Source organism: Macaca fascicularis, chromosome 12 (assembly GCF_037993035.2).
Source record: "Macaca fascicularis isolate 582-1 chromosome 12, T2T-MFA8v1.1".
Taxonomy (NCBI): domain Eukaryota; kingdom Metazoa; phylum Chordata; class Mammalia; order Primates; family Cercopithecidae; genus Macaca; species Macaca fascicularis.
This window is the reverse complement of record NC_088386.1, coordinates 91,920,095-91,937,965: the sequence shown is the minus strand read 5'-3', so window position 1 is coordinate 91,937,965 and position 17,871 is coordinate 91,920,095. Positions and strand designations below refer to the sequence as shown.

Sequence of the window (17,871 nt, the reverse complement as noted above, 5' to 3'; positions counted from 1 at the left end):
TCACAATTGCTACAAAAGGAATAAAATACCTAGGAATACAGCTAACAAGGGAAATGAAGGACTTCTTCAAGGAGAACTACAAACTACTGCTCAAAAAGAAGTCAGAGAAGACACAAACAAAAGTAAAAACATTCCATCCCCATGGATAGGAAGAATCAATATTGTGAAAATGGCCATAATACCCAAAATAATTTATAGATTCAATGCTGTTCCCATTAAACTACCGTTGACATTCTTCACAGAATTAGAAAAAAACTATTTTAAAATTCATATGGAACCAAAAAAGAGCCTGAAGAGTCAAGACAATCCTAAACAACAAGAACAAAGCCGGAGGCATCACACTTCCTGACTTACACCTATACTAGTAACTTGTAACTATACTAGTAACTTACAACTATACTAGTAACCAGAACAGCATGGTACTGGTACAAAAACAGACACATAGACCAATGGAACAGAATAGAAAAGTCAGAAATAAGACTGCACACCTATAACCATTTGATCTTCAACAAACCTGACAAAAACAGGCAATGGGGAAAGGATTGATTCCTTATTTAATAAATGGTGCTGGGAGAACTGGCTAGCCATATGCAGAAAATTGAAACTGGACCCTTTCCTTACATTATATACAAAAATTAACTCAAGATGGATTAAAGACTTAAATGTAAAACTGAAAGCTATAAAAACCCTAGAAAAAAATCTAGGCAATACTATTCAGGACATAGGCACAGGCAAAGATTTCATGACAAAAGTGCCAAAAGCAATTGCAACAAAAGCAAAAATTGACAAGTGGGATCTAATTAAACTAAAGAGCTTCTGCACAGCAAAAGAAACTGTCATCAGAGTGAACAGACAACCTACAGAGTGGGAGAAAAATTTCATAGTCTGTCCATGTGACAGAGGTCTAATATTCAGAGTCTATAAAGAACTTAAACAAATTTACAAGAAAAAAACAACTCGATTAAAAAATGGGCAGAGGATATGAATAGACATTTCTCAAAAGAAGACATACTTGTGGCCAACAAACATATGAAAAAAAGCTCAACATCACTGATCATTACAGAAATGCAAATCAAAACCACAATGAGATGTCATCTCATGCCAGTCAAAATGGCCATTATGAAAAAGTAAGAACACAACAGATGCTGGCGAAGTTACAGAGATAAAGAAATGCTTCTACACTGTCGGTGGGAGTGTAAATTTGTTCAACCATTGTGAAAGACAGTGTGGCGATTCCCCAAAGATCTAGAACCAAAAATACCGTTTGACCCAGCAATCCCATTACTGGTTATGTAACTAAAGGAATATAAATCATTATATTATAAAGACACATGAACATGTATGTTCATTGCAGCACTATTTACAATATCAAAGACCTGGAATCAACCCAAATGCCTGTCAATGATAAACTAGATAAGGAAAATGTGGTACATATACACCACAGAATACTATACAGTCATAAAAAGGAATGTGATCATGTCCTTTCCAGGGACATGGATGGAGTTGGAAGCTATTATTCTCAGCAAACTAAAACACAAACAGAAAACCAAACACCACATGTTCTCACTTACAAGTGGGAGCTGAATGATGAGAACCCATGGACACATGGCGGGGAACAACACACAGTGGTGCCTGTCAGGGGTGGGGTAGGAAGAGGGTGAGCATCAGGGATAATAGCTAATGGATGCTGGGCCTAATACCTAGGTGATAGGGTGATCTGTGCAGCAAACCACCATGGCACACGTTTATCTATGTAACAAACCTGCACAACCTGCACACATACCCCTGAACTTAAAAGTTGAAGAAAAAAAGAGCAACTGATTGCATGGCAGTGTTCATGAGTTTTCTGGAGAAAAAAAGTGTGTGCGTATTTGTGTGTATGTAGGTTGTGTTTATACACACATGTATGTATATGTTTAAATATATGCATGTGAGATATATATATAGAAAGATATCTATATATGTATGTATAGATATAGATATCTATGTATGTATAGATATAGATATCTATAATTTACAAACAATAGTAAAAGAGACACTGAATGGTTTGTTGATTTTGGTGCCTACAGTGGTAATTGAAGAACAAGTATAGTTCCAACAAGACTATTTTCATTTGCATTAACAAGCAAAGACAACAGTGTAACAAGGGATACATGTTGGAGTTTCATATTCCTTTGTCAATAGTTTTTGCATACTAGACTTACATTTCTTCATTTTATGTGTGTTTGTGCTATTTGCAATGTAACAGCACAATTTGAAGTTTCATCTGCATTTTAATTTTCTCCATTAATTTGTTAAGTCTGGACCTTAAGTAGAAAAAAAGGCAGTAAACTTTTCCTATAAAGGACCAGAGAGTAAATATTTTAGGCTTTTGGCCCAAAGACAACATGTAAGCAAATGGCCCTGGCTGTGTTCCAATGAAACTTTTTTTTATAAACACAGACAGGTAGCCATTGGGCCTGTAGGTTGCCCACGTGTAGTCTAGACAGCCCACAGAACAATAAATTAAGCCCTGATACTGCATTTCCTGATTTCTGTAGTGTTAATACACCCACTGTGGTCAACGTCAAACCACCAATGACATCATGAAGCACAGAATTCTAACTTCTCTCTTTGGGCTGCCTTCTTTCATACAAGTTCCTCATCACTGCAGTGTTTCAAGTAGATATTGGATTAATAGTCATTGAGTTGTGGTATAAGACTGTGGAAATTTTTTTTTTTTTTTTTTTTTGAGATGGAATCTCGCTGTCGCCCAGGCTGGAGTGCAGTGGCGCGATCTCAGCTCACTGCAAGCTCCGTCTCCCGGGTTCACGCCATTCTCCTGTCGCGGCTTGCGGGGTAGCTGGGACCACAGGTGCCTGTCACCACGCCCAGCTACTTTTTTGTATTTTTAGTAGAGACGGGGGATTTCACCATGTTAGCCAGGATGGTCTCGATCTCCTGACCTCGTGATCCACCCACCTCGGCCTCCCAAAGTGTTGGGATTACAGGCGTGAGCCACTGTGCCCGGCCCAAGGCCGTGGTTTTTAAACTTGGTGAGTTTAAAAAATAAAATGCATATTCTTGGTACCCAAACCTTAGAGATTCTGGTTCAGTAGGTCTGGAGTGGGTCCCAGCAGTCTGTTTTTATTTTGCTTTGTTTTGTTTTAGGCCCTTTAAGTGATTCTGATACAATTGTTCTGTGGCCTGTAGTCTGGGAACTCCTAGGATAAAGAGATTTTGCATTAAATGCCCTTACCTTGTTTGTCACAACTATAACTCTCTTGGACTTTTGACAACTAACATATTTTAACAGTATGAAAATACTAAGCAGCTTACAGGCTTTCTTTTTTTTTTTTTTTAAACTTATTTTGTTTTCATGTTTTTGTCATGTTTCCTTTTTCTTTAGTTGAGCATGATTTTAGAATTTATTTTGCTGGATAGCCTAGTTTGTTTTCAAAGTATTCTTTCTAAAGCGTTTTAATTTTTTTCTTCCTCTTACTGAACTGCATTCGTATTAGCTAAAAAGATGATCCATGCTGTGCATTTGTACATTTCTGTAAGACTTAAATTCTGCGGGTTTAGGAAGTATTATTTTCCTGACTTATATATGGGAGCTATTGAAGTAGCTGGATTTGTCTTGCTAGAGGTCTCAAGGTATGAATTAATGGAGATAACTCAGACAATTTTTTCTAAAGGGCATTACTTGCTGGAATGTTTTCTTTTTTCCTAGATTAACAGAAACTGTTACAAAATAAACTTTTATTTGATTTCTGTATTTTAAGATTTATTGTCTAGGGTTCTTTGCTTGAATTGTTTATGATCTACACCTCTTTCAGTGAATTCCCTGTTTGTATTATTGAAAATGTTCAGTATGCAAAAGGAATGAATTTAATAATTTTCCTAACCTTTTTTTTTTTTTAATGACTTGAAGGTATCAGTTTATGTTGAAAGAAAGTCATGAAAAACAGATTACGTGTAGTTGTAATACCTAGTAATCCTCATTGGAAAGAAAAGTGTTAAATAGATATATGGTTGTCATAACACTAAAGTAAAACTTGAGAAAGAAAATTTTGTGGGTTTTTTTTCTTTCTTTTTTTGCATTGTGGTTGCTTTAGGAATTATTCTACTGCCCTCTAATGGTTGTGATCAGATTTCTTTCAAAATTGTTCTGACAAACAATTTCTCTTGTAAATTCAAGATTTAGTTATTAGTGCCATGTCTTTTATAGCTCATGTGCCTGTATTTGTCTAATTAATGTCATACATAAATATATTTCATTATATTCAATTGAATAATTTTCCAACATACATGCCAAATAATTACTACTGTGGCTTTTCATGAGCTCTAAAAATACATTAATTCTATCATTTAAGTTTCTTAGTACTTAATGAAGAAAAATACTGTTCCAAAATCCACAAGTATATTCTTAAAACTCAGGAATTCCTGCTATTGCAAAATAGAGGAATTGATCATTTGTAGTTAGTTTTGTTAATGTTAAAATTCTCTTCCATTTTACTCTAGCTAGATGAAAACAATGTAAATCCTGTAAAATTAAAAATATTATGAAGACAGACTGTATAAAACAGGACTGTTTTCATATCTGTGCATACCTATTTGCAAACTTTTCTTGATTTTGTGTATATTAAATTTTTTTAGTGAATAATGTATACAAGTGCTCAAATCTGCTCCCTTGTGAATGTGAGAGATGTTTGCTGTAGATTCGGTGACGTGCTTTTCCAGACCTGAATTCAGAACGCCTATTCTTGATGAAGGCTTTCTGAAATATGAAAGAAAGATTTTATTTATCAGTAATGTACTTAACTATGTTATCGAAGAGAACAGAATTAGGTGAAATTAGGACTGGGCCAGGTAATCTAGGACATTTGGTCATCATAACACTAAGGAAAACCTGCAAAAAAAGGAGAGGGGATTGATTATTATTTGCATTGCAGTTTGTAAGAACTGAGTATTTGCATATAATTTTCTTATTCTGCTGCCAAATGGCAATGACATTTACTTCTACAACCTCAAACAAACATGTAACCAAACAAAAACACATTTAAGTTCTAAGGAGTGTTATTTAACAAAACTCCACTCAAGAAATTCAGTTGATCATTCACTCAACCATCAAGTGTTTATTTCTTGCTAGGAAGACGAGAAACAACCAGGAGGGAGTTTGGAACAGGGATTTTTGGAATTGAGAAGGAATAACTAAAAAGAATATTTAAATTGTGTCAAAGGAAAACAAAGTGTTGTTTCCTTTAGAGATCATTTAAAGGGGCTTTGTCTACTGTTAACAATTACCAAATCTTCTTAACTGCTCGAGTCCACGTGCAGCAGCTTCCCAGGTGAATTCTGTTCATTATCATGAGACTATGTTATGAAATAGGTATCATGGGTTCTTCTCTAATCTACTTTTGTTTCAGGTAAAATATCAGATTCATTTACTGCATCTTTTTCTATAAGATAAGCAAGCAAACAAACAAACGTAGAAAAGGATCCTCACCTAGTTAGAACCACTAAACCCCAGGAGAATAAATATGCCTCTTTTCTCTTAACCCACAGCTTTGTCAATATCAGCTTCCATGAAGACTAAACTCTTGTCAACCTAATTCTATCTGTTTAGTGGTTTTGGGTCTTTGGACTGCTCCCATTCTTACCTCTGCTCGTTCTGTCAGCGTGTTTCAGTATTTTCACCACTGTCGTGGCCTTTGTTTTTCCAACTCTTTCTGCCTCCAGTGAAATCTCTTCCTTCCACCTCCCCCTATAATTCTCCCTCTTCATCCTTTTGAATGATCAGGCCTTGCTCATCTCTGTATCCTCAGGGTTTAGCATGGGGCTTGGCACATGGCTTAGCACATAACTAATGAAGCTTAGCTGGCGCAAGATCTTTAAAGACTAAAAGTGGTGAACAATTTTGCCGCTCTCTTTATCTGTTATAACACAGGTATGATGTAACACAGGTATGATAGATATAATCCCCTATATATTTTTATTTACTTATAGCCTGTATTCGTAAAGTGATTTTGACCTTTTCAAATTACTTTACCATCCTTTGTCTAACTGGATTTGAATCTCACGTGCCTATGGAGAAAGCAAGGGAGTTATTATTATCCCATATTACAGTTAAGCAAATTGAGACAGAGATTAAATAGTTTTCTTTGTCTCTCTGAGTGACAGAGCTGAGACTAGAATCTGCACTGTAGTTCTATATGGAGTATACATATCCTTCCCAAACTGTAGATCTATAAATTATATATATATACACACACACATATAAACTATATATACATATCTATACACATGCAGTTTTTGCATAAACATATATATGCACTTATTCAAACATAGTTTTGTGGTTTTTTTTATAGAAACATAGCAGTCTAGAAGTATGTTCCTGTTTGGCTGAAGTGTTTTGTGTAGACCCTAACAGTCATGTACTTACTATTCAGACTTGAAAAGACTGTGGATCTAAAGGTTGTTTACTAGTTACTGAGAGAAGTCTTTCTTGCTTTGAATTACTTTGGTAGATGCTCTTTGCAAAGATCGGATGTGTTTGGCACCATATTACATGTTTCATTGAGTGGAGAGGAGGAAGATGAAAGGGCATAATTAATTATAAGACCAGCATTAAGATTTCTGTGCTTAAAGAGCTATTCAGCCCCAGGGAATTACTTCAAACCTGAGGTTGGGATGGGTTTCTTAACTTAATTGCCACTACTTCTTGCCCTAATGAAGTTCTTTTCTAACAAAGTGAGGAGCATTTCTGGTGCTCTAGATAAGAAATCAGAATGTGGCCTATTTACTTATTTTAGTGAGAAGAGGGAGCAGTGAAGGCGACAAAAAGGTATACCTATTTAGAACAACGGTTAATGTAATGATTTATCTGACAGAATTATCCCCCAAATAATTTGTCCCTGAAGAGATTTAATATTTGTTTTACTCTTAGGTAGTTAGACCTGAAAGCTCACTATGATCCCTACACAAACTAGTGTGGTCTCAGGACTCTAACTTGCAATGACTTATGTGAAAATATATCAGCAACACTGAGCCAAATGTAGAAAACAGTTGCCTTGCTGATTGTATTTAAAACTCAAAGCAGTCAGCCAATAGAGGCAAAACTATTACTTAGCTGAAGTTAGGTTTTTTTCTGACATTGCCCAACTTCTGTTATTTCCTTCTCTGCTTTCATGGTATCACTTTCCTGTTCTCTCATGCTCTCTAATAGCCCAGAGCCCCTGCATAGGCCTGCCTCCATTGACAGTACTCTCTGCTCTGAACCACACAACTGCTCACAGCCATCAAAACCTCCTCTCATTTAGACTGTCGGTTGAAATATGACTCCAAAGTACTTTATATTCAAGTGTACTGAGGAACTAAGGTTCAAGGATGGTTCATTGTGGTCTTCTTTCTTTTTCCGTTCCTCCTCCCTTCCTTTCATCTTTCCTTTAATTTGTTTTGATAGGGAACAAGTATTTAATGATGGTGAATCAATCAGAATAGTTTAAGTTGTACTTCAGCAATAACAACCAACAAATCTCCGTGGCTTAAGCTAACAAAGGATTACTTCTCATTCCAAGTCAGGTTATCAGGGTCCCTGTGGTCACTCAGGGGCCCAGGGAGCCAGACTGGGGAGTATCCCTGTTCAAACATTGCCAGTTGCTGTGTCAAAGGGAAGAAAGCTCTAGAGGGACTCACATCAGCAATAAATGCTTTGACCTGGACATGACACATCTTGAGGGATCCTAGAAAGACTGGAGTACTGTTGACTGTCTTCATACTCATTCCTCTTTTGATCCCTAATAATGACCACAGTACTGGGCACAGCAAAGACAATAAATGTTTATTAAAATGAAATCATTTCCAGAGACTTTAGAGTCCTTGTGGTTTGCCTTGGGCTGTCTTAGACTAAAATAGATAACAGAACCCATAAAGTTTAGACTAAAATAGATAACAGAACCCATACAATGTAGACTAAAATAGATAACAGAACACATAAAGCTGGAAGACCTCCAGACTCAGTCTAGTGTCCCTGAGACACTAAAGATAAAAGGAATCCAAAGCCCTTTGAATCAATCTGAGAAGAATACAGTTCCAGGATAGATCATTCACGGCCTGGTCACTTTCATGAATATCATATTCCCTCTGATGATTCAAGGAAACAGCTGCCGTACAGTTATTCCTCTTCTGCTGTTTTGTGCATGGTATTATGCAATAAATATTTATTGACTGACTCATATGTGGACAATCATGACTTATAATCAGTTTGTGGAATCATCTTTAAAGATAGAAATGAAGACTGTAAGGTTTTAGATAAAACAATCGCTTTTCTGTGTGGTGGTGTAGTGGAGTTTTTTTTAACTTGCATTTCATTTATATACATCCAACCAAATATACACAGGGAAAAAGAGAGAAAAAGAAAAAAGAATGAGATGTACAGCCTAGGCACCTCAGCCTGCTATTCCATTCACCAAGCTTATATGCCTCTATGAAGGGTGAGATTCTAAAACCTCAGTCTATTGTGATCTCAGTTGGGTGTGATGGTCAGTGAGAGCAGCTCATTCCATTGCATGTCCTTCTAGTATAGAAATATATGGCAAGCATTTTTCCATGCAACTTGGCCCTAAAGTATATACTACTTGTGTCATCTGACACTCACTCAAAGAGCCAATAACCTAGTCCAATACTGGGGGAGAAACTGGCTATGTCAGGGCTCTCTGTAAGGTGGCATATTCATCTCCAGTGTCGTGTAATTTTGACTGTGTGTTTCTTTCCTAAAACCAGCTTCAGGATTTAATGGCCCATGTGTAGTGAGACTCCACAACATGCTTGTTCTTTAGTAAATTAGTTCCACCATTGTGGAAGACAGTGTGGCAATTCCTTGAAGATTTAGAACCAGAAATATCATTTGACCCAGCAATCCCATTACTGGGTATTGACCCAAAGGAATATAAATCACTCTATTACAAAGATACCTGCACATATATGTTCGTTGCAGCATCATTCACAATAGCAAAGACATGGAATCAACCCAAATATCCATCAATGATAGACTAGATAAAGAAAATGTAGTATGTATACAACATGCACCATGGAATGCTATGCAGCCATGAAAAGGAATGAGATGATGTCCTTTGCAGGAACGTGGATGGAACTGGAAACCATTATCCTCAGCAAACTAATGCAGGAACAGAAAACCAAACACCGCATGTTCTCACTTATAAGTGGGAGCTGAACAATGAGAACACATGGACACAGGGAGGGGAACATCACACACACTGGGACCTGTTGGGGAGTGGGGTTGGGGGAGGGAGAGCATTAGGAAAAAATAGCTAATGCATGCTGGGCTTGATACCTGGGTGATGGGTTGATAGGTACAGCAAACCACCATGGCACACATTTACCTATTTAACAAACCTGCGCATCTTGTACATGTACCCCAGAACTTCAAATACAAATAAAAATTTAAAAGAAGAGACCTAGACACCAGCTGTGGAGACTGCCTTACCTTCTGTGGTCTTTATGTTTTCTTTTGTTCAAGATATTTTGCTCTGTCTGCTGTTTCCATACATGGGTCTAGAATTCTGTCGAAGCCTATATATGCATTTCATTACTTATTGGAAGAGTAGCCATACCCATGTGTAGTATTTCTGGTGCTTCTGCATGTCACAAATGGGTTAACATGGGTTCTCCATTCTTTTCTTTAGAGTGCCTACCGCATGTTTACAAACAACACGTGTTTGAAGCACATGATCACCAAAGTCCGGCGGGACACCCACCACTTTGAACGCTACCAGCATAACCGGGACCTTGTGGGATTCCTCAACATGTTCGCGAACAAACAGCTAGAGCTGCCGCGGGGATGGGAAATGAAACATGATCACCAGGGCAAGGTAACACGAGGGAGATGCCTCAGGGAGTGCCGAATGCCTGTGGACTGCTTGTGGCTTCGGCACTTGGCTCTACCCTTCAAGTGAGGGCCAAAGCTCATTGTGAGGTGAAACATTCCACCTTCTGTTCAAGTGAAACCTGGACAGCAGGTTGTTTGTGACCACAAACAGTGACTGTGCCATTCCGAAGTCGTGGAGGGAGCGGAGGGAGGGCTGTGAAGCTGGCAAAGCATTTGCTTCTCCCTGGAAACTCTCCTGCCTGTCATCTCTCTCCATGCTCTGCTGATTAGAGAAAAGGGTTCTCAGGCAGTGCTTCCTTCTCCCTAGTGACTCAGCTTGTGTTGTAGATATTTGAATAAAAAGTTGTGGTATTGTTTGGAGAAGGTGGCTAGGAGGTCACTAACCAAGCAACTGCATGAGGTGTGTCTTTGTGACACTGTCTGGGCTTCGGCCTCAGTCTTGCTGGTTCAGAACCGTGATTTTGTTAGCACATTAACCAAAACTCACTGATTGATTAATTTATGACAAGAAATATGTAACTGTGCAACACAGGCCAGAATAGCTACCTCTGTACTTCCTCTGTAGATGGATGAACCGGAAAGCCTGGTTACAATCAGGAAGTCATTCTATGAGTAAGAAATCAGAATGAGAAAGTTAGTGCTTGTTATAAGGTGACCCTCAGCTAAGATTTAATTTTTATTTATGTAACTCTTATGTAGTACCTACTATGAGACCTGAACTGTTTAAGCTCTTTATAGATAGAAGGCCCTCACCACAACTTTGATAAAGCAGTACTATCATTATTGCCATTTACAGATAAGCAGCTCCGTGTCCAGAATGGTTCAGTGACTTGCCTGACATCATAGAGACAGGCAGTGGCTGAGCCGCGCTGTAGGCCAGCCAAGCTGGTTCCAGGAACCATGCTCTTAACCATGACATTATGCTCTCCAAGTATTGAGTAACCAACTTCAGTTTCTCTGTCTATAAAAAGTCTGGGAATATGTGACTTGAAGGGTAGGGAAAATTAAAATGGCATGATATTTAATGTATTTAACAACCCTTGGAGTGTTTGTTCAACAAATATTTATTGAGTACCTAAGCAAAACAGATAAGCCAACTACTTTGTGGAACTGCCATTCTCATGAATGCAGCATTCATGTCTCAGAGACAGGCAATAGACAAATAAACAAACATACTATTCTTTGTATACCAAGAGCTGATTAATGCTATGATTAAAAATAAAGCAACAAATGAGGTCTAGTGAAAGACAGGAATGGAGAATATTATTTCATAGAGGGTGGTTGGGGAAGGTGTCACAGATAAGGCCATAGGTGAGCAAATACCTGAAAGAAGTAAGGAGTAAAGTATATCAATATTCAAGGCAAATGGAGCACGTAAAGTACTCAGTAAATGCCATCCCTGCTCCAAAGTTCCCTCTAGCAGAGGGACCTTTACCACAATAGCCTCTTACTTATCCTGAACTCAGCTTCCAGCAGTATTACCTGAGAACCTATGAGCAGCCAAAATGGTTGTCAGAAAATGCATGTATTTTAATGCGTGGGAGGAGCCCTCAAACTCTCATCCTGCAAATGTTTTTAATAAACCTCTAATTCCCAGCCAAGAGAAGATTAGAAGTGGCAAGCACGAAGTTTAGGAGAGGTGAAAGAGAATTGGGCTTGTGATTATGTCCCTGGACCACAGGTAAAATGACACTGAATTAGAGTCAAATGGGCATGACAGAGAAGCCTTTCCAGAACACTACGCTGGAAGCAGGGACACCAGGGGAAGATACGGCTTTGCTGGTACTGCATTTGGTTCAACAGCCTGAGAGCCCAGTGTCTGTAAATGTTCCGTTGGATGGAAGGGCATAGATGGTCCAAGTAAGGACTTTGAAAAATACTGGTAGTATTATACCTGGGTATTAAAGAGTAGTAGCACAACAAGAATTCATCTGTTTTCAACTCTGACAAGATTTTACCTGAAATCGTGAATGAGGGAGCTGTGTTCATTAGAGAATCAGAGGTCCAGGGAAAACCCAAGTTAAGATAATGGATAATGCTGCATCTGTTTCTGCTCTGTGTTGAGATTTAACTTGTTAAGGCAGGGGTTAGTCCCTTCTTGCCAGTCATAACTTGCCAGACACACTTTAGGAGAGAGGTTCTTTTACTAACCCCTGGACCTTGAAAAAAGTTTCAATTACATTTAGGATACTATTGAAGAAGAGTTGTAATGTATTCTTAAGAACAAGTTCTGTCTCATAGCTTTTATAAAAGTTTTGGTGGTTAAACAGGAGTAAACATTATCTCAACAATGTTCATGACATGACTATCCAAAACGTCCTATTCTCTGGGGATGTTTTTACTAATCTGGGTGTTACAACTTGAAGTTGGCATTGTACAGAACCTTGAGTGTAGGCTGGTAGAGAGCTGACCTCACAATCTGCTGCTGGCTTTTACATTAGAATGCTGTTTGGGGTGAAAGACTTGAAGGACCCCTGCCTTGTGGACAAGACAGATTAGTAGACAGACCCAAAAGCTTATCACTTTAGCCTGATCTCTCTCTGTCATGCATTAAGACTTTAATACGATTTTTAGCTAAGCTGGATACCTTAACTAAAGCAAGTTTATCTCTGTGTGATTCTCCTATGTAAGTTTCTTTCCAAGTCACCAGCTTCCGGTAGATTAAAATAACGTAAAGGAACATTCAGGAAGGCTGGCGCTTGGTCTATCTGGCGACTCTGCTTTGGGCAGCATGTTAGGAGTCCTGTCTCCTGTCTTATGAATAGGCAGCTAATAGGTTTTCTTTCAACCCCGGAATTTTAGCCCCTTTTAATTGAATTTAATAATATTTATTTTAAGAGACTGGATCTTGCTGTGTTGCCCAGGCTGGAGTACAGTGGCTATTCACAGACATGATCCCACTACTGATCAGCATGGTAGTTTCAACCTGTGCCATTTCCAACCTGGGCTGGTCCCTCCCACCTTAGGCAACCTGGTGATCTCCAACTCCTAGGAGGTCACCATATTGATGGGGAACTTAGTGTGGACACCTGATTGGCATAGCACACTGTAGTCCAGAACTCCTGGGCTCGAGCACTCCTCCCACTTCAGCCTCCCCAGTAGCTGGAACTATAGGCACGTGCCACCCTGCCTGGCTAACCCCTTTTAAAAATGAGTTGCTGTGCTTCTAGAACATTTGAACGGAGAAAACATTTTTCGTGTAATACAACATCAAAAGCTATTAACTATTATGAAGTTATTTTCCCACAGTGATAACTGATTTTTAGAGTTGATGTGGAACAGGATGTCCATATCCTCATCTACATGAAAGGAAATGATGCTTAACAGGAATGTTCTCAGGCTAAAATTTGCCTCCATCTTGTCTTCTCTAGTGTAACATCTTCCTTTCGTGTTTTCACTTATTTAGTCATTCAGCAACACTTCTGAGGTGTGCACCATTGTGCTAACAATGATAAAAATTTACCACTTAATGTAGCATTCTGGAGTGTGTAGCATTGCCCCTGGGCCAGTTCATTTAGTGCTCACAGCAGCCTGGAGATAGGTGCTATTTTTATCGACATTATATGGAAGAGGAAACTGAGGCACAGCGTGATTAAGTGAATTGACCAAGGTCCCACAATTAGTAAGTGGTGGAATTGGATTTGAACCCAGGCAGTCCAGCTCCAGAGTCTGTGCTCTTCTCCTGCCTCTCACCAGTAAGGAGGGTGAAGGGATAGCTTCAGCAATTATAATGAAGATAGTAAGGGTTTGGCAGGATGCTGTGGGAGCCTCCTGATAATTTGTAAGGTAGGTATTATTATCATTCATAATTTACTGAAATTTAGAGGTAGAAGCAGGGATCTATATAGAACAGTAACTAAAAAGTTTCATCAGTTTGGCATTTCGTGAAAATGATACAGATTTGTTAATTGACGAATCCTTACTCTTATAGGAAATACATGATGATGTAAAAGTGATATACTGTAGAATTCATGTCAGCGTCCTATTCCTCCTCTTAAGGAACTGCTGGTCTCCCTTAACCATGGCGGTCTGGTATTTTCACAGCAGGGTTTCTTTTTGGTGTTACAGTTCTTTGCTGTCCACGTCGTTCTTGATTGCTGCAGGGTCGTCTGGCCTGGGCTGTTTGCTCCTGCCTTACACCTGTATAATGACGTGGAATGTTCTCTGTTTCTCTACGATGAGTGCTCTGATACTGTGGTGTCTCAGTGGATTTATTCTCTTGCTGTACCAGTGGACAGCTACTCTGGTGGTTGTATTCTCCATCAGCCATGATCATGAAAGTAAGGTTTTAGAAACATTCTTGAAAGCCAAATAACTTAGAACTGGAACTGAAATCAGATCCACACTTTGGCACAAAATCATGCCCTGCCTGTGTAAAGCCACTAACCATTCCTTTCCTAAACATTGCTCTTTTACCCTAAATGCCTCTTCTTTGAATTATAAAAGAATGTGCGCCTTAGCACTGGTTTGTGCTATGCAAGGGTCCACTGTCGAATGACTTATTTCTGGCATGAGATACCTGGAAAGTTTTCATAGTAACAGCAGTATTTGAGGTGAGCTTTAAATGAGGGGTTGAAGTTTGGTTAAAAGAGATTTTGGAGGAGAGAAAAAATAGGAATGGGGTGGGGAAAACACCCAAAGTAAAGGCACAGAGACAGGAAAGCACCAGGTGGGTATTTCTGGTTCCTGTGAAGAAATAATGAGTGAATTTCAGGAGAAACATAACAATTCAATGAAATCAGTGGATACTACACTGCAGAGAGTTAAACTGAGAGAATGCTACAAAATGACTTGGATAATGAGTAAACAAAACTGTGAAAGTTGTTATTTCTCAAGTTTACATAATGGGCTTATTTGATTCAATTTTGGGGGGGAAAAAAGTCTTTTTCGTCTTCTTTTTTTTTTTGAGATGGAGTCTTGCTCTGTCACCCAGGCTGGAGTGCAGTGGCGCGGGCTCACTGCAAGCTCCACCTCCCAGGTTCACGCCTTTCTCCTGCCTCAGCCTCCCAACTAGCTGGGACTACAGGCGCCCGCCACCATGCCCGGCTAATTTTTTGTATTTTTTTGTAGAGACGGGGTTTCACTGTGTTAGTCAGGATGATCTCGATCTCCTGACTTTGTGATCCGCCCGCCTTGGCCTCCCAAAGTGCTGGGATTACAGGCGTGAGCCACCGCGCCCGGCCAAAAAGTCTCTGTTTTTTAAAAAATTCCCTTTAAGATGTTAAATATGGACTATTTCCCCCTGCCTCTTTGCTTTAGACTCTCAAACAATATTAACTCAGGGTTTTTTCCCCGCATTATTCTCTTTGGGCCTAAATCGAGATGCAAAGAAACTTTGACCTTTATAAGTGACATATCATACATGTCATGGGATTTAAAAAAAAAAAAAATGTATAATGGGAACCATCTTCTTATTTAAAGTGAAATATCTTTCCCATAGTTTCTTGTGTTTTTCCCTTCAGAAATCATGTGTTACAATATCTCCCAGCTAAATTGGCTTCCATTTCTATGTCCAAGCTTTGTAACTCTAGAGGTTTTGACTTGGGGTGTCAGATTGGGAGTTTAAGTATCAGAATGGTCCAAATACTCAACTTTGAGAACCACAGCAAATAGCAGCTATGGTCACGAGGACAGATTTTAGAACAGAACAAATATTTGTATGGTAGAAATTACCACAGGCTGGGCCGATTGGAGAATTCTCATTTTACCAGACCCTAATAGCCTGTGTGGCTACAGTTGTTTCAGTAATGACCTAGACCCTGGTTTCAATCTTGCATGAAGCCGATGGCAAGTATTTACTGGGTCAAGTCCTATTTAGCTCATTGAGTAAAGTGCAACTTAATATTTGGAGGCCACAACTTACTATAATTTCAAAAGTCTCTTAGCAAGATAAGTGCTACATTTTGAAAAATACGTTGTCTACTTGACCACCACATTTGTTACTTTTGTGATACATTTTTAATTGCTTGGAAACAACAAATACCTCTTGTGGTGGGCACCTGGTTTAATTACCTTAAGTTATGCAGCAATCTAGCTGTTGATGGAATTAAACTATAAATTGATAGATAGCACTTGGTTTTTAAGGACTTCTTGTCTATTTTAAAAGGTAAAAATATGTTAGAAAAAAATAATGCATAAGTATACATAGAAGGCAAATGGCAAAAATAAACTGTCTAGGGGTTATGTACCTTTTTGAATGAGAGAATAGAGCAGAGATCAGTTTTATGAATAAATTTCTGAGTAAAATGGTAGACTCATGGAATCTTGAAGAAATTGCCTAAGTACAGAGATGGCTTTTGCCTTTTCTTTTTTAACAGTTGTCTTTATGACCTGCATGGGTTACATACATACATACATATATATATATATATATATATGATTTCAACATTTCATGGTAATGCCCTTCTACTCCACCTGAAATGTGATAATTTGGATAACTATATTCCCAGTGTTCCACAGCTGTAAGCTGGGAAATGTTGAACAATCTGCTCTCTGGGGCAGGTGGGGAGGAGGGCTGATTTGTAGCACTTGCCAATTTTCATGGTGTAAATTCTCCCAACATGGTCAGTTACATGCTGTCAGCATCACATCAACCTGCTCACAGAATTCCTTAAAATTACAGTTAGCTTTCACGAGCTGGTACAAGCTATCTCCAACATACCACTGGCTCCCCTCTTACGTTAGGTTGAATACCTAAATACTGTCACTCCCAACACATAAAATACCACTCCCTTAGCTAACATTTTACATCAAAGTGTGGTACTTATATTATATTTGTCCACAGCTACTAATCGTCTGTTTTCAGGACTCTGGCCCAAGTACCACAAATCTCTGTTTCCTCTCCTAGCACCTTTAGAGCTACAGTCATAGCAGTTAAATGTAATACTTTTCTATAACCGTTTTTGTGACTTATACAGATGTCATGAAATAATTGGGACTACTGATTCCTTCAAAAGAACCAAGTTAGCATGACGATTTTTTACTGAGGATAAGCTGTATCATTCAGCCCTTTTCATCTCCACTATTTGTGACAGAGTTTGTCTAAGATATAATGTAGAGAAAATAATAGCTTGTTTATTCCTTATAACTGGGAGAATCTTGGGGGAAGGAGCCAGAAGCTGAGAAGAGAGTTATAAGTTGGAAGGAAGAGAATGGGTAAGTAAATACAATCTTTAGAAAATGAAAGTAGATTACAATGAGCCCTTATTTGAGCACTTCTAAGACTTTGTAGGCTAAGAAACCAGAATTCAGAATAGATACAATACATAGTGCTTCTGGCTTATCAATTATTGTCCTTTCACTGTTTCCATCACTGTTTATAGAAAGAAAAATGGAAGATCAGATGTTCTGTCTTTCTGTAGCATAGTTGCAAGCACTTTTTGTTTTATTTTGTTTACATAGCCTTTTAATATGTATTCCTTAGTGGCAAAATAGTAACTGGAAACAATTTCAAACTTCTTTAACTTAGATTTGTTGAGCCTGAGATTGGTATTTCTTCATAAATAGTGATGGTTTTTTCTTTTCTTAAAATAATAGGAGTTTGTTGTTTTTTTAAAAAAAGAAAGAATGAAAGAAAGAATTGTGTAAAGAAAAAATTGTATTTTGTTTGGCTTCACTAAAATACCACTTGGCTCCAACTAACCCATATTTTTTGACTCTGACTATGCCCCGAAGCTGTGAAAGGGTAGACATTTTAAAAAATGAGATTCAAGTTTGTGTATTTGCATTCCTTTCAGTTTTTGAGTTGTTAGTTGGCCCAGCACTGTAAAGCTTGAGTGAATTTCCTTAATGAAACTTAGCATTAGGGAATCAATGTTGTTCAAAATTTGCTTTACTAGTGACCAATGTGAAAATGATCTATTTTTCCATACGATTTCTTTTTTTCATGTCCGCATTATCAACATACTCTCCTCTAGACAGTATTTATTAATACATGGTAGATACTTTCATAAATAATTGAAGGCTATTCAAAAATTGTGACA

The 17,871-nt window shown here is 38.3% G+C and overlaps 1 protein-coding gene across 7 annotated transcripts in view; it reads left to right on the top strand.

The window, feature by feature from the left end:
* HECW2 (HECT, C2 and WW domain containing E3 ubiquitin protein ligase 2) overlaps nt 1-17,871 on the top strand; it is a 388,630-nt gene that overhangs the window by 285,163 nt on the left and 85,596 nt on the right. For all 7 annotated transcript variants that reach the window (XM_045367419.2, XM_015432516.3, XM_015432517.3 and 4 more), the window contains one exon: nt 9,687-9,872. In XM_045367419.2, the coding sequence (XP_045223354.1) occupies nt 9,687-9,872 (186 nt within the window). The remainder of the gene's footprint in view (nt 1-9,686; nt 9,873-17,871) is intronic.